The sequence below is a fragment of the Emydura macquarii genome, unplaced genomic scaffold (assembly GCF_026122565.2).
Source record: "Emydura macquarii macquarii isolate MOO-44397 ecotype Brisbane River unplaced genomic scaffold, CSIRO-AGI_Emac_v2 contig_1876, whole genome shotgun sequence".
Taxonomy (NCBI): domain Eukaryota; kingdom Metazoa; phylum Chordata; order Testudines; family Chelidae; genus Emydura; species Emydura macquarii.
In genome coordinates this window covers 4,837,084-4,849,503 of record NW_027132013.1, presented here as the reverse complement: position 1 = coordinate 4,849,503, position 12,420 = coordinate 4,837,084, and the positions used below count along the sequence as shown (strand labels likewise).

The following is a 12,420-nucleotide window of genomic DNA, read 5'->3' as shown; positions in this document are numbered from 1 at the left end:
AATAACACAAGCAATTTCACTGTTAAGATGGATTCCTCATTTAGAAGTTTCAAGAGCTTTGTCTTGAGGGAATGCATATTTTGAACATTTGCCCACTCAATGAAGATCCCATTATATGGCTGTGTCTTGTTGGGGTGCTGCTAGAATTGAGATTTTAACTGCTAGTTAGCTCATTCCTCACATTTATACACTTTGTATTTATCTATTATGTAGCCAGGCTGTAAATGTTCTTTTACAAAGCATGAAATTCTGTCTAAGGCACTAAGCTGACTGACAAGTTTATATATAAGAGCTTGATTTATTTCACATTTATAATTATTTTTCCCACTGCTCTCATGGATCCCAGCAAGTAGATAGCAGCAGGCCTACAACTTACATATGGAGACTGAAACGGAAATGTACTTACCAGTTTCTGCTACAGGATCTTCCACTGCAGGTGCAGGGGCTGCCTCCTCTTCCTCACACAATCCATTCTGATGGTTATGGGCACTATCAAAATAACTAGTTTGAAGAATGCGTTCAACAACATCCTTCAAGGCCTTGTCTGTAAAGGAATTTAATTCTGGTCAAGTACAGATTAAAAACTCAAAATTTATTTTCTATTTATTGATAGGAAACATTCAATGTCCAGAACTAATCTAATATCACTTTGAATTTAATTATCTACCATGGACTTTTCTTTGGATTCTAACTATCAGAAATGAAGAAGCATTCCCTAAGTTGTGCCAACACTGCGTATTGCCTGTTTGCACATTAAATCATGGTAATTTAAAAAGCAGAGGACAACTCCAAAGCCATTTTGAAGCTACTCCGCGTCTAGAATATCACAAAAAGCTGAACCTCATTTCTGATAAGATACTGGGGGGAGAGTAAGTATCTTAAAAGGTGGTACCATGAAATAAGTTGTTAGACATTGATACTGTAAGAACAGATGTGTACTATTAAGGTTTGCCTTTTTTTTTTTTTAAATCGTTCTTACTGTATTATTACAAAGCCCAGGTAACAGCTCCATAGTTAACATTGTAAGAGCTTCCATAATAAGAGCTAGAAAACGGGTAACACTGATGATACACAAGAAATAGATAGGCTTGGCAGAATTTGATTTAAAAATCAATAGATCTCAGTAAATGTCGATTTCAGCTGACACACTGAAATCACCAGTAAGAAATATCCATCCATAATCCTAGAGTGCAAGTGCAACCTCCCCCCTCTCTTGCATCTGCAGAGATCAGGTTTCACTAGCTGTGCTGCAGCGCAGAGAACCCTTTGCAACCACACTGCCATGGATGTTTTCCCAGTGCAGGAGCTGTAAACTGTTAAATAACAAGGAGGCCTCCCCTGTGGCCAGGACTCATACCCCTCCTGGCAGTTCTGGCTAGAGGCGTCTCCACATCTGCCCTCACCATGTCTATAGCCTCTCCCACACTTCATGCACACGTGTCTTGGGCCCCACACCCCGCAGCGGTGCAGGAGATCCCCTCCTGCTCTGGCCCCCTCCACCAACTTCCAATAACTGTAAATATTATCTTTGAAAACTCAGGGCAATCAGGGGAGGTCCCGGATGATTGGAAAAAGGCAAATATAGTGCCCCTCTTAAAAAATGGAAGGAGGAGAATCCAGGAAACTACAAACCAGTCAGCCTCACTCAGTCCCTGGAAAAATAATGGAGTAGGTCCTCAAAGAATCTATTTTGAAGCACCTGGAGAAGAGGAAGGTGATCAGGAACAGTCAGCATGGATTCACCAAGGGCAAGTCATGCCTGACCAACCTCATTGCCTTCTATGATAAGATAATGGATGAAAGTGGTGGACATGATTTACCTTGACTTTAGAAAAGCTTTTGATACAGTCTCCAACAGTATTCTTGCCAGCAAGTTAAAGAAGTATGGGTTGGATGAATGGACCGGAAGGTGGATAGAGCTGGCTAGATCATCAAGCTCAATGGGTAGTGATCGACGGCTTGATGTCTAATTGGCAGCCAGTATCAAGAAGAGTGCCCCCAGGGGTTGGGTGCTGAGGCTGCTTTTGTTCAACACCTTCATTAATGATCTGGAGAATGGCAAGGATTGCACCCTCAGCAAGTTTGCAGATGACACTAAGATGCGGGAGTGGTAGATACCCTGGAGGGTAGGGATAGGATACAGAATGACTGACAAATTGGAGGATTGGTCCAAAATAAATCTGATGAGGTTTAACAAGGACAAGTGCAGAGTCCTGCACTTAGGATGGAAAAATCTCATGCACTGCTACAGACTGGGGATCGACTGGCTAAGCAGCAGTTCTGCAGAAAAGGACTTGGGGTTACAGTGGATAAGAAGCTGGATAAGAGTCAACAGTGTGTCCTGGTTGCCAAGAAGGCTAATAGCATACTGGGCTGCATTAGTAGCAGCATTGTCAGCAGATCAAGGGAAGTGATTATTCCCCTCTATTCGGCACTGGTGAGACCAATTCTGGAGTACTGTGTCCAGTTTTGGGCCTCCCACTACAGGAAGGATGCAGACAAATTGGACAGAAGCCAGCGGCAGGCAACAAAAATGATTAGGAGGCTGGAGCACATGACTTATGAGGAAAGGCTGAGGAAACTGGGTTTATTTAGTCTGCAGAAGAGAAAAATGAGGAGGGATTTGATAGCAGCCTTCAACTATCTGAAGGAGGGTTCCAGGGAGGATGGAGCTAGGCTGGTCTCACTGATGGCAGATGATAGATCAAGAAGCAATGGTCTCAAATTGCAGGGGGAGAGGTCTAATTTGGATATTAGGAAAAACTTTTTCACTAGAAGGGTGGTGAAGCACTGGAATGAGTTACCTAGGAAGGTGGTGGAATCTCCATCCTTAGAGGTTTATACGGTGCAGATTGACAAAGCCCTGGCTGGGATGATTTAGTTGGGGTTGGTCCTGCTTTGAGCAGGGGGTTGGACTAGATGACTTCCTGAGGTCTCTTCCAACCATAATCCTCTATGATCCTAAGTCTGTGTGTAGGTAAGGCCTAAGATACAAGCTGCAGCCTCTTAATCACAGCAGGAAGGTAGAGCCTCTGGTTTGCAAAAGGAGAGGAAAAAAGGCAAGATGATTGGAGGCCTAGGCTGTAAAAGAATCATTATAAGGGAAAATGATCTGTATAGGACAGGTAAATGGTGTTTCTTCAGGTTTCAACCAACACATAAGAATACAATAGCACACAGAGTTCGAATGAATGGTTTTAAAAAGGCTTCTGGAATGTAGGCAGACGCTGACAGAGTAAAGGATGTTAGTAAAACCTGATCTACAAAATTTCACTTTCAAAAATTTGGTTTAACTGTTTTATTATGTTGTGTCTCTCTCAATTCACAAGCTTAACTCTATCTTGAAGTTTAGCAATACCTTCTACTCCAAGATTAAAAAAAAAAAACATTATCATGGAGTTAAAGGTTAAGAGTACACAGCAGTAACAACTTAGTTCTGTCTAAGTGACACAACCTTGCAACCATTGTGATTCAGGCATTTTAGTGTTTGTTGTCCCAGATTAGAATCAACATCAGCATGTTAGGGGAACCTGTGGGAAGGAGGGGAGTAATAATCTCCTCCCCCATCCAACTGCATCACAACAGGACAGGGTTAAGCCTGCTTGGGCGCCTTAATAGCATTATTTCATACCTGAGGTGTTCAGATTTCTTTGAAGTGTAAATTTAAAACGATTTCCTGTGTTTGTAAAGCTAGTTTCTGAAATAATTACAACATGCCTGTAATACTTTTCCCTTAAATTAGCAATTGAGAATAATTAACTCAGTTTTCATGTTTGTGGCTTTGGGTTTCTTGTATGGTTTGTCAAATTAAAAATGTACACATAAACACTAAGGAGAAAGCTATTATATACTATTTCTAATGATTTGATGATATGCAGTCATTTAAAAAAATTTTACCTTTTGAAGGCAGATTCCCTGCTACACCACAGGAGCACAAAACAACCAAGCATGGATGGCCAGTTTAACTATGTTTAACGCTGCATCTAATATTTGATCTGGGAGGTGCAATTCCCAGCTCACACAGATACACCTGGGCTAGCTCAGCTCGAGCTTGTGTGCTAAAAATAGCAGAGTAGCTGGGGTACGCATGGTAGCTCAGGCTAGTTGCCTGAGCACGTACCTGCCCAAAGCATGAATATGTCTATGCAAACCAGAAATCACACCTCCCAGCTCAAATGTAGACAGAACCTAAAGCTGCTTTACTTTGCTAGAGTAGTGCAAAGTAACTGAAATGTACTGGGAAATCTGGCCCTTAATTTGCAATTTGCTTATTGGTTTAGAGGGCAATTAGTGAAACCAGTACTATGAGAAGAGCAGTGCTGGAGCCTATCTCCAGTCCCCAAGGTCTCTGCACTTTAAGATCTTCACCAGAAGTTGCTGTCTCTATTCAGTGGAACCATTACAGCACATCCATGGAGAACCTTTCAAATACTGGTGACTCTTTAAAGAAACAGTTACTTACTCTAACTGTGGCTCTTCGAGATGTGATGCAGACATATATTCCATCTAGGTGTGTGCGGATCTAGAGCGATGGAACATTTTGCCTGGCAGTACACAGAGGAGCGGCACTCATGCCTTGTGGCCAAAGCCATTTCCCTGGCTTTATAAGTGGTGTCATCCCAACCCCCGCATCCCCCATCAGTGCCTTCACATCGAACATTCAGAAACAAGACTCTGATGCGAAGGGGACAGAAGATAGGTCATGGAATACATGTCTGCATCACATCCAGAAGAAACAGTTATAATAAGTAACTGTTTCTTCCTCTTCAAGATCCAGCAGTGTATTTCACTTAGGTGACTCAAAAGCTGTACCTCCCAAAGGCAGGGTTTAGAGAGACTACTCAAATGAAGACCACCCTAACAAAACTTGCATTCTCCCTGGAAAACAAGGTGATGGCATAGTGGCTTGTAAATGTACGAATGGATAACTGCATAGCAGCCCTGCAAATATCCAATACTGGGACATCTCTCAGTAATGCTATTCAACATGCTTGTGCTCTCACTGCACCTGCTGAGGAGGCATAGCTGAAGCTATTTTATATATGGGATGTTATCCATTTAGAAATCCATGAAGAGACTGCCTGACCCATCATACAATCTGCATATGACATAACCAGGCAAGGCAAAGCATGTAATGGTTTAGTCTTGTCCAGACGGAAGGCTAGGCATGCCTGACATCTAACGTATGGGGATGCTGCTCCTCTGGAGATGAATGTGGCTTATGAAAATACAGGTAAATATACCACCTGGCCCAAATGAAATTGAGAAAGCACTTGAGGCAAAATTTGCTATGTGGTCACAAAGTTACACTGTCTTTGAAGAACTGGGTATAAGGCAGCTATGCCATCAGAGCCTGCAACTCTCACACTCTTCTTATGGACATTATCGATACCTGGAACTCAGTTGTCTGACAAAAACAGAAAGGGATAAAGACACAAGGGGCTTGAATGGAGGTCCCATTAAAACTGCTAGGACCATGGTAAGATACCATACAGTGGTTCTCAACCTTCCAGACTACTGTATCCCTTTCAGGAATCTGATTTGTCCTGCGTATTCCAAGTTTCACCTCACTTAAAAACTAATTACTTACAAAATCAGACAAAAATATAAAAGTATCACACCACACTATTACTGAGAAATTGCTTACTTTTTCATTTTATCTGTATGAAACTTTAGTTTGTACTGAATTCACTAATAATTCTTACATAGCCTGTTGTAAAACTAGGTAAAATATCCAGATGAGCTGATGTACCCCCTGGAAGGCCTCCACCTACCCCTCGGGGCGCACACACCCATGGTTGAGAACCACTGCCATTGAGGAACCGGCTCTCGGTCTGGAGGACGGAGACAAAGAAACTCTAAGAATCTTACCACCATGGCACTGGAGAATACTGAACAGGGAGATAAATGCCAATATCACTGACATAGACACTTTCAACGAACTAAGTGCAAGTCAGGACGACTGAAGGTGCAGCAGGTACTCCAAAATGTCCTGGATAGAAGCCAGCGTTGGTTGAATTACATATGCTTACATTTTGCTGAATAGGCCATCTGGATACAAGGCTTTCTACTGTTCAGTAGGACCTGTTGAACATCTCTCTTCCTCCTCATTTAGCTATAAAGCAGCCATGCCATGAGATGCAAGGAGCTGAGTGCGGTATGCAAGGTCTGGCCATGATCATAAGTGAATACATCAGGGTGGAGAGGAAGCACTATGAGAGGCTGAACTGACAGCGCAAAAAAGTCAGAACCAGCGCTGCGCAGCCACACTGGGGCAATAAGAATGAGAGCTTCCTAGAGCATGCTCGCCTTGATTGTTCACATAATACATCATGGTAGTATTGTCAGTAAGCATATGAACCACCGAGCCCGATACGTTCCAGAAAACCGTGATATGCATTGTAGATAGCCTGAAGCTCCAAATACGTTGATATGCAGGGAGAACTCCAGCTCTGACCATAGACCTTGGACTTTCAGCAACCCCAGGTGTGCTCCCCAACCCACCGGAGAGGGGTGAGTGACAAAAGACCTGGCTGGCAAGAGCTGGATTAAGGAAATGCCTTGGCAAATGTCCTCTGGATTTGCCATACCACTGCAAGGAGTACAGGATCACAGTTGAGGAAGACAAACTAATCTGTCCAGGGGGTGAAGAGTTGGATGGTAAACTGTTCTGAGCCACATTTGGAGGGGGAGACTGAGCAAGCTTGCAAACTGGACCACCTGCGTGCAGGCAGACACGTGGCTCAAGAGCCTCAGACACATCTGAACTGTTGTGGAAGGCGGAGACTGCAGACTGAGGCAAAGATGGCAAAATCACATGAAAACAGCTGTTTGGCAGAAACACTCTTGAACTTGTACCATCTATTATGGATCAAATGAACACAATTTTCTGAGTAGCAACTGAAGCTGACTTCCCATTATTTAGGATGAGGCCCAGATGGTCGAGCAAGTGCAGGGTAATGTTGATGTAAGCAAGAACTTCCTCTCTGGACCTGCCCCTCAATAACCAGTTGTTCAGATATGGGAAGATGTGGATTCCTTTCTTCCTGAGACATACCATCGCAATAAGCATATATTTGGTAAAAACCCAGGAAGCTGAAGAGTGGTTGAATGGAAATACTGTGGACTGAAAATGACAGTCCACTATGACTAACTGAAGGAGTTTTCTGTGGTCCAGCAAAATGGCCACATGAAAGTAGGCATCTTGAAGGTCCAGAGCTGCAAACCAGTCATTCTAAGACAGTGCAGGAAAGGCAGTTGATAGTGACCATTCAGAACCTCCTATATCTGATATATTTGTTGAGGCTGCAAAGTTTGAGACTGGGTCTCACTCCACCCTTGGATTTGGGCACCAAAAAGTACAGGGAATATAAGCCCTGGCTCCAGTGTGCCGGCAAAACCTCCTTCAGTGCTCCCAAAGCCAGTGAAAAGCAAACCTGCTTGAGAAGCGGTATCCCATGAGAGGGTCCCTTAAGAGCAACAGGGAGGGAGGGTGGGATGGAGAACAACTGCATGGCATAGCGCCATCTGATGGTGCTTAGGACCCAACTATTGGCGATGACTGGGCCCAAACATTGCGAAAGTAGGTCAACCAGCCCCCAATGTGGAGAAAGGAGTGCTGACTTGCTCTAGACCAAGGAGTCAAAATAGGTGCTTGGGGGGCACCAGAGGAGGGTCAAACCCCAGATGTGACTGCTTCTTCCTCTGGGATTGATGTCCCTTTCTGGGATAGTCCTGCTTTCTTAGGGGAGCAGCAGCTGTCCCAAACGTCAGCATTGGTGCCTCTGCACCGCCAGCATGTAAACCCCAAGGACCAGAGAGTAACCCTACAGTCCTCATGAGTGCAGAGTCTCATCTGTCTTGACTGAAAACAGCACTTGGCCATCGAAGGGCAAATACTCTATGGTCTTCAGAACTTTGGGAGTCATGCCCAAATTCTGCAGCCAGGAAGATCACCTCATGGTTACCACCAATGCCAACACTCCAGCCAAGTTATATATGATGTCCAGCATGGACTGCAAAGTAAGTTTTAGCCACCATGCAGACTTCAGTGACAAATAACTGAAATGCCTCTCTGGAGGCCCTAAGCAGTGCATCTGTGAACTTAGACATAGCTATCCAGTTCAAAGTTTTACCTGGATAGCAATTTGCATCTGCAAGGAACAAGAGATGTAAATCTTCCTGTCCATTCATTTAGAGTCCATGTCATTGGGAGTGGACTTTAACCTACCATAACAAGCTCTATCATTCACAGCGGTTACAACTGGGAAATTTAGAGTGAAAATCCTCAAATCCCTGCACCAGAACCAAGCAGCACATCTCCATGCACTTTGCTGTAGGCAGTACCAAAGCCTGTGTGCTCCAAAGGACCATAGCAGGTTCATGGAGCACATCATTAATAGGGAGGGCAACTCTCCCAGGAGCAGATGGCTGCAGGATATCCACTAACTTGTGCTCTCCTGCAGGAAACTCCATTCAGCTACCTAGGGAAGAAGCCACGGGCTGCAAAAGGTCATGGTATGCCTTGAAGTCCTCTGGTACTGAAGGGGAGGAAGAGCCCAGTATCATGGAATCATCTGGGGACAAAGATGAAGCCGTTAACTGTGCCAGAATCAAATCCTGCTCCAAAACTCGACAGGATGACTCAGGAGGCTCCATGAAGGAAAGACTCACCAGTGCCTGGGGCTTTGGCAGATCAATGGTCACCACCACAGACCTGGCCAGAGATCTTGCCTTCGAGCAAGACAAGGAGTGCTCCCTGACTGAGGAGCATCCCAGATTCCCTGGAGGCCACTGGTATGGATAAGGGATTGGTGGCCAATAGGTGGTGGGCCACAGACCTCCCCCCCCAAACCATGAGAAGAGTGCCAATCCTGGTATCCATAGCAATCCATGAACAATCCCTGATGTGGGACGGACAGCAAGAGGAGGAAGATCCTGATCTGGACACCAGAGAATCCTGGGCTTCAGGGGACAGCGATGGAGCCAGCCCTGAGGGTGAGAGCAATTAGTCTAACTCATCCATAGCCCAGAATTACAGGGGAGCTGTCACAGACAGTGAAAACGGTTCTGGAAGCATTGAGAATGCCTCCATCATTTCCAGTGCTGGATGTGGTGTCGACCCCGAAGTCAGCAGCAGTATTGAAGTAAACGACAGTGCCGAAGTGGAGGGAGGTGAGTGTTGCCATTGTAACATCAACAACATGGTCGCAGGGATGCTGAGGACATTCCCAGAGCCAAAGAGGTCCCTTGCGCCAAGCCCAGCACCAACCCCACTTCCACTGACTGTGAAAGGAGATCTCGGGGTATGGTGCCAACAGAATCATAGGTTCAGCAGCCCACCCAGCAAACATGGCTATGGAAGACATAACCCTGGCAAAGTCCTGGACCAAGGGCAAGGTTGGGACAGGAAGGCAGAGGAGGTCCATTATTGCCTGATACACCACTGGTGCAGAAAACAGCTAGTGCCGGCATTGCCCTTGTCAGTACCAGAGTCAATGGACACCAGGGGGCCAGAACCAGAGTCAACAGTACAGGGCCCCTAACCTCCTTGCACAGTACTGGTGAGCAGTTGATGGTACCTGCTCCATCCTGTGCACCAGTATTCATCCCATGTTGATCCACACTCCTTGTGGAGGAGAGACACAAGTCCCCATGAGACTTAGAGTAGCTTTGGTCAGTCTTATGTAACCTTTTCCTTGGTGCATTGGATGGAGAACAACTCTGTCTTTTCAGAGAGGCACCAGCTCCAGGATGCAATGCAGCAGCGCTCTCAGAACCAGAGGGAAACCTCTGATCTGATGAGGGCCTCAGTACTGAAGCAGGCTGCATAGTACTGAAGTGCTGCTTCAGATGAAGATCTCTCACCATTTGAGTCCATTTGGTGAATAATCTGCAAATCCAACACCACTCTTTAATGTGGGCTTTGCCTAGGCACAACAAGCCCCACATGTGGGATCACTCTCCTATACAACAGACATTTAAACCCTGGCGAGGGCATCACCAGCGAAATACTTAAACTACAGCTAATACACACTTAAATCTAACACCATACTAAGGGATTGTGAGGTAAAAACCACAGAGCTCTGACTCCAGCCACAGGTGGTAAGACAGAACTGAGAAGGGGTCGGGGCACCATCACCTCATAGAGCCAGGGAAGGGGCTAATCATTAGGTGCAAGCACCACCCCTTTACAGGTACTGCTAGGGAAAATTTATCTGGCTCAATGGGCATGCACACATCTAAATGGAATACACAGCTCCATCTACTTGAAGATGAAGAGCAGCAATAGCCAGGCCAAGTAATCTGCCAATGAGAACTTTTGACATGTGTCCAGTCTTTATCCCACTTATGTTTGATGATCTATCATGAGAAGCCATACCCGTGGGTCCTTGATTTTCCATTTGTTTATTAAATGTCCACATCTATCATGGTTGTTTTGGATTTGGTTCAGAGCTGACCAAGAGGTCTGTGGGAGGTTGAATCCAGGAACCCTCTGCGTGGGATCTAGCACAAGATGCTTATTTTTTAAAGTCTTGTTTAGCCCAATCTGCTTTTCAAGCCTCCTCCTGATCACAGGATGATTGCATGAGACTAAGCAAATAATCCCAGAATTTAAGGCCTGGTGGGAGCTTTATCAAGGTCTTGGTGGATAGAAACACTTCTATTTTCCTGGATTCGCTTGGCTTCACAGAGTGTCACAGCAATTCGGCGTATCGGCAGTGGAGCAACGTTAGACAGAATAGGCAGCCACGATGTTGGTGTTGACTTAAGGGTTCCAGCTCTTGCATTCAGCTGGGTGTCAACAAATCACGTGACTGCATTTGGTTCATAGAGGTGCACAATATTCAGCTACCGAATATACAACCAGTGCCATTGCAGATGTTCGCAACACTGATGCCGATGCATCCCAGACTGTACCTGCTAGTTTCTGGATTATGTTGGCTCTCATTTTTGTCTTTGAAGCTACCTTCTCAAAGTGGGCATGGAAGGATAGGGTGCGGTCAAGTTTCACTTCAAGGTATGATGGAGTGTAATCACGTTGCACATTTTTACCACAGAAAGCTACTTTCAGTGTGTTTCTGGCACTCATAGTATCAAGGCGAAATATTCTTACTATTGTTTTTCCAGGGTTTGGTTTGAGCCTCCATTCCAGAAGTACTGTTCCATAATTCAGAGGTCCTCACTTAATGCATTGTCAATGTCATGGAAGTTTGGTGCTTGGATTGTGATGGCAAGATCTGCATATCCAAATTTTCGTGATTTAGTTGGAGGCATGTCACGTAATTTGTTTTTGTTGTTGTTTTTTTTTTTTTTAAGTTTATCCCACTGACACGTAACAAACAGAACTGTTGCATACAAATTAGCTGCAGAGGAATGGTGGCAATTGGTTGAGATACCTCTGATGACAAATGACCCCATTTAAAAGTTACCTAAGCTGTTGACACGAACCTGTCTGTAAGCCTATATCATAACTATATGCTATTTTTAACAGCTTTTCACAACACAATTTCTTCAAATATATCCTAAACACAAGATTTGTATTATTTTTACATGGTGGGAAGTTTGATTAATTTTCTTCTATTATTAAATTCATTTGGGAATACAAAAAGAGTGGTAAATGATAAATTTCTTACAGGACACAATTTTCAATAGATTTTACATCAAACTAATTAACTGAATTTTCAAAAAATTTACTTCTGTGCTCAAAAATTAAGTTGTGTTAGTTTCGCAGATACACTGTACTCTTTATATATAGCAAAGAAGTTAAATCTCTGCTTTAAGCACAAAATGGAACTCAGTCTTAAATATGTAATCAAAACCAGCACCTCTATAATAAACATACAGTGTAAAAACACACACCTACATACCTTAGGCCCATACAGGAAAATTCTAATAGTGTCTAGTTACCATTTAAAATGCCATGTTTTGTTTTGATTTCAAGTAATTATTCTTTTGTGCATTATCCGTAATACTAAAAACAATAAATCCTAGAAACAATAACGCTGATTTTAACACCACATTTTCCAGCTATGAAGACAATACAGAGGGGACAATTTCAAGTGTAGAATAAGCAGCAACTGCATAAGCAATGATTGGTTTTTCTTGCCAAAATTCTGCTTTATGTACAAAAATGTGATTTTCCTAAAACATTTCTAAGTTCTCTTCAACAATTCTTGACAAGGTTAGCACATCCATAATTATGTTGTGTCACATTTTCAGCCAAAAATATCTATTTGATCTGAAATCACTAAGTAGCCTTATGTCAGAGAATTATTTCCTCAACAGTTATAGCAGTTGTGTGTGCGCGCGCGCATTATTTTTGGATATAACAGTAGACAATCTATATATATTACAGCTGTTTTCATAAAACCACATATGTAGATGGGTTTACTTACACTACTAAATACACTTATGAAA

The 12,420-nt window shown here is 43.7% G+C and overlaps 1 protein-coding gene across 5 annotated transcripts in view; it reads right to left on the bottom strand.

The window, feature by feature from the left end:
• The window catches only part of CAPRIN1 (cell cycle associated protein 1), a 67,711-nt gene that overhangs the window by 29,476 nt on the left and 25,815 nt on the right, over positions 1–12,420 (bottom strand). For all 5 annotated transcript variants that reach the window (XM_067557537.1, XM_067557535.1, XM_067557534.1 and 2 more), the window contains one exon: positions 407–544. In XM_067557537.1, the coding sequence (XP_067413638.1) occupies positions 407–544 (138 nt within the window). The remainder of the gene's footprint in view (positions 1–406; positions 545–12,420) is intronic.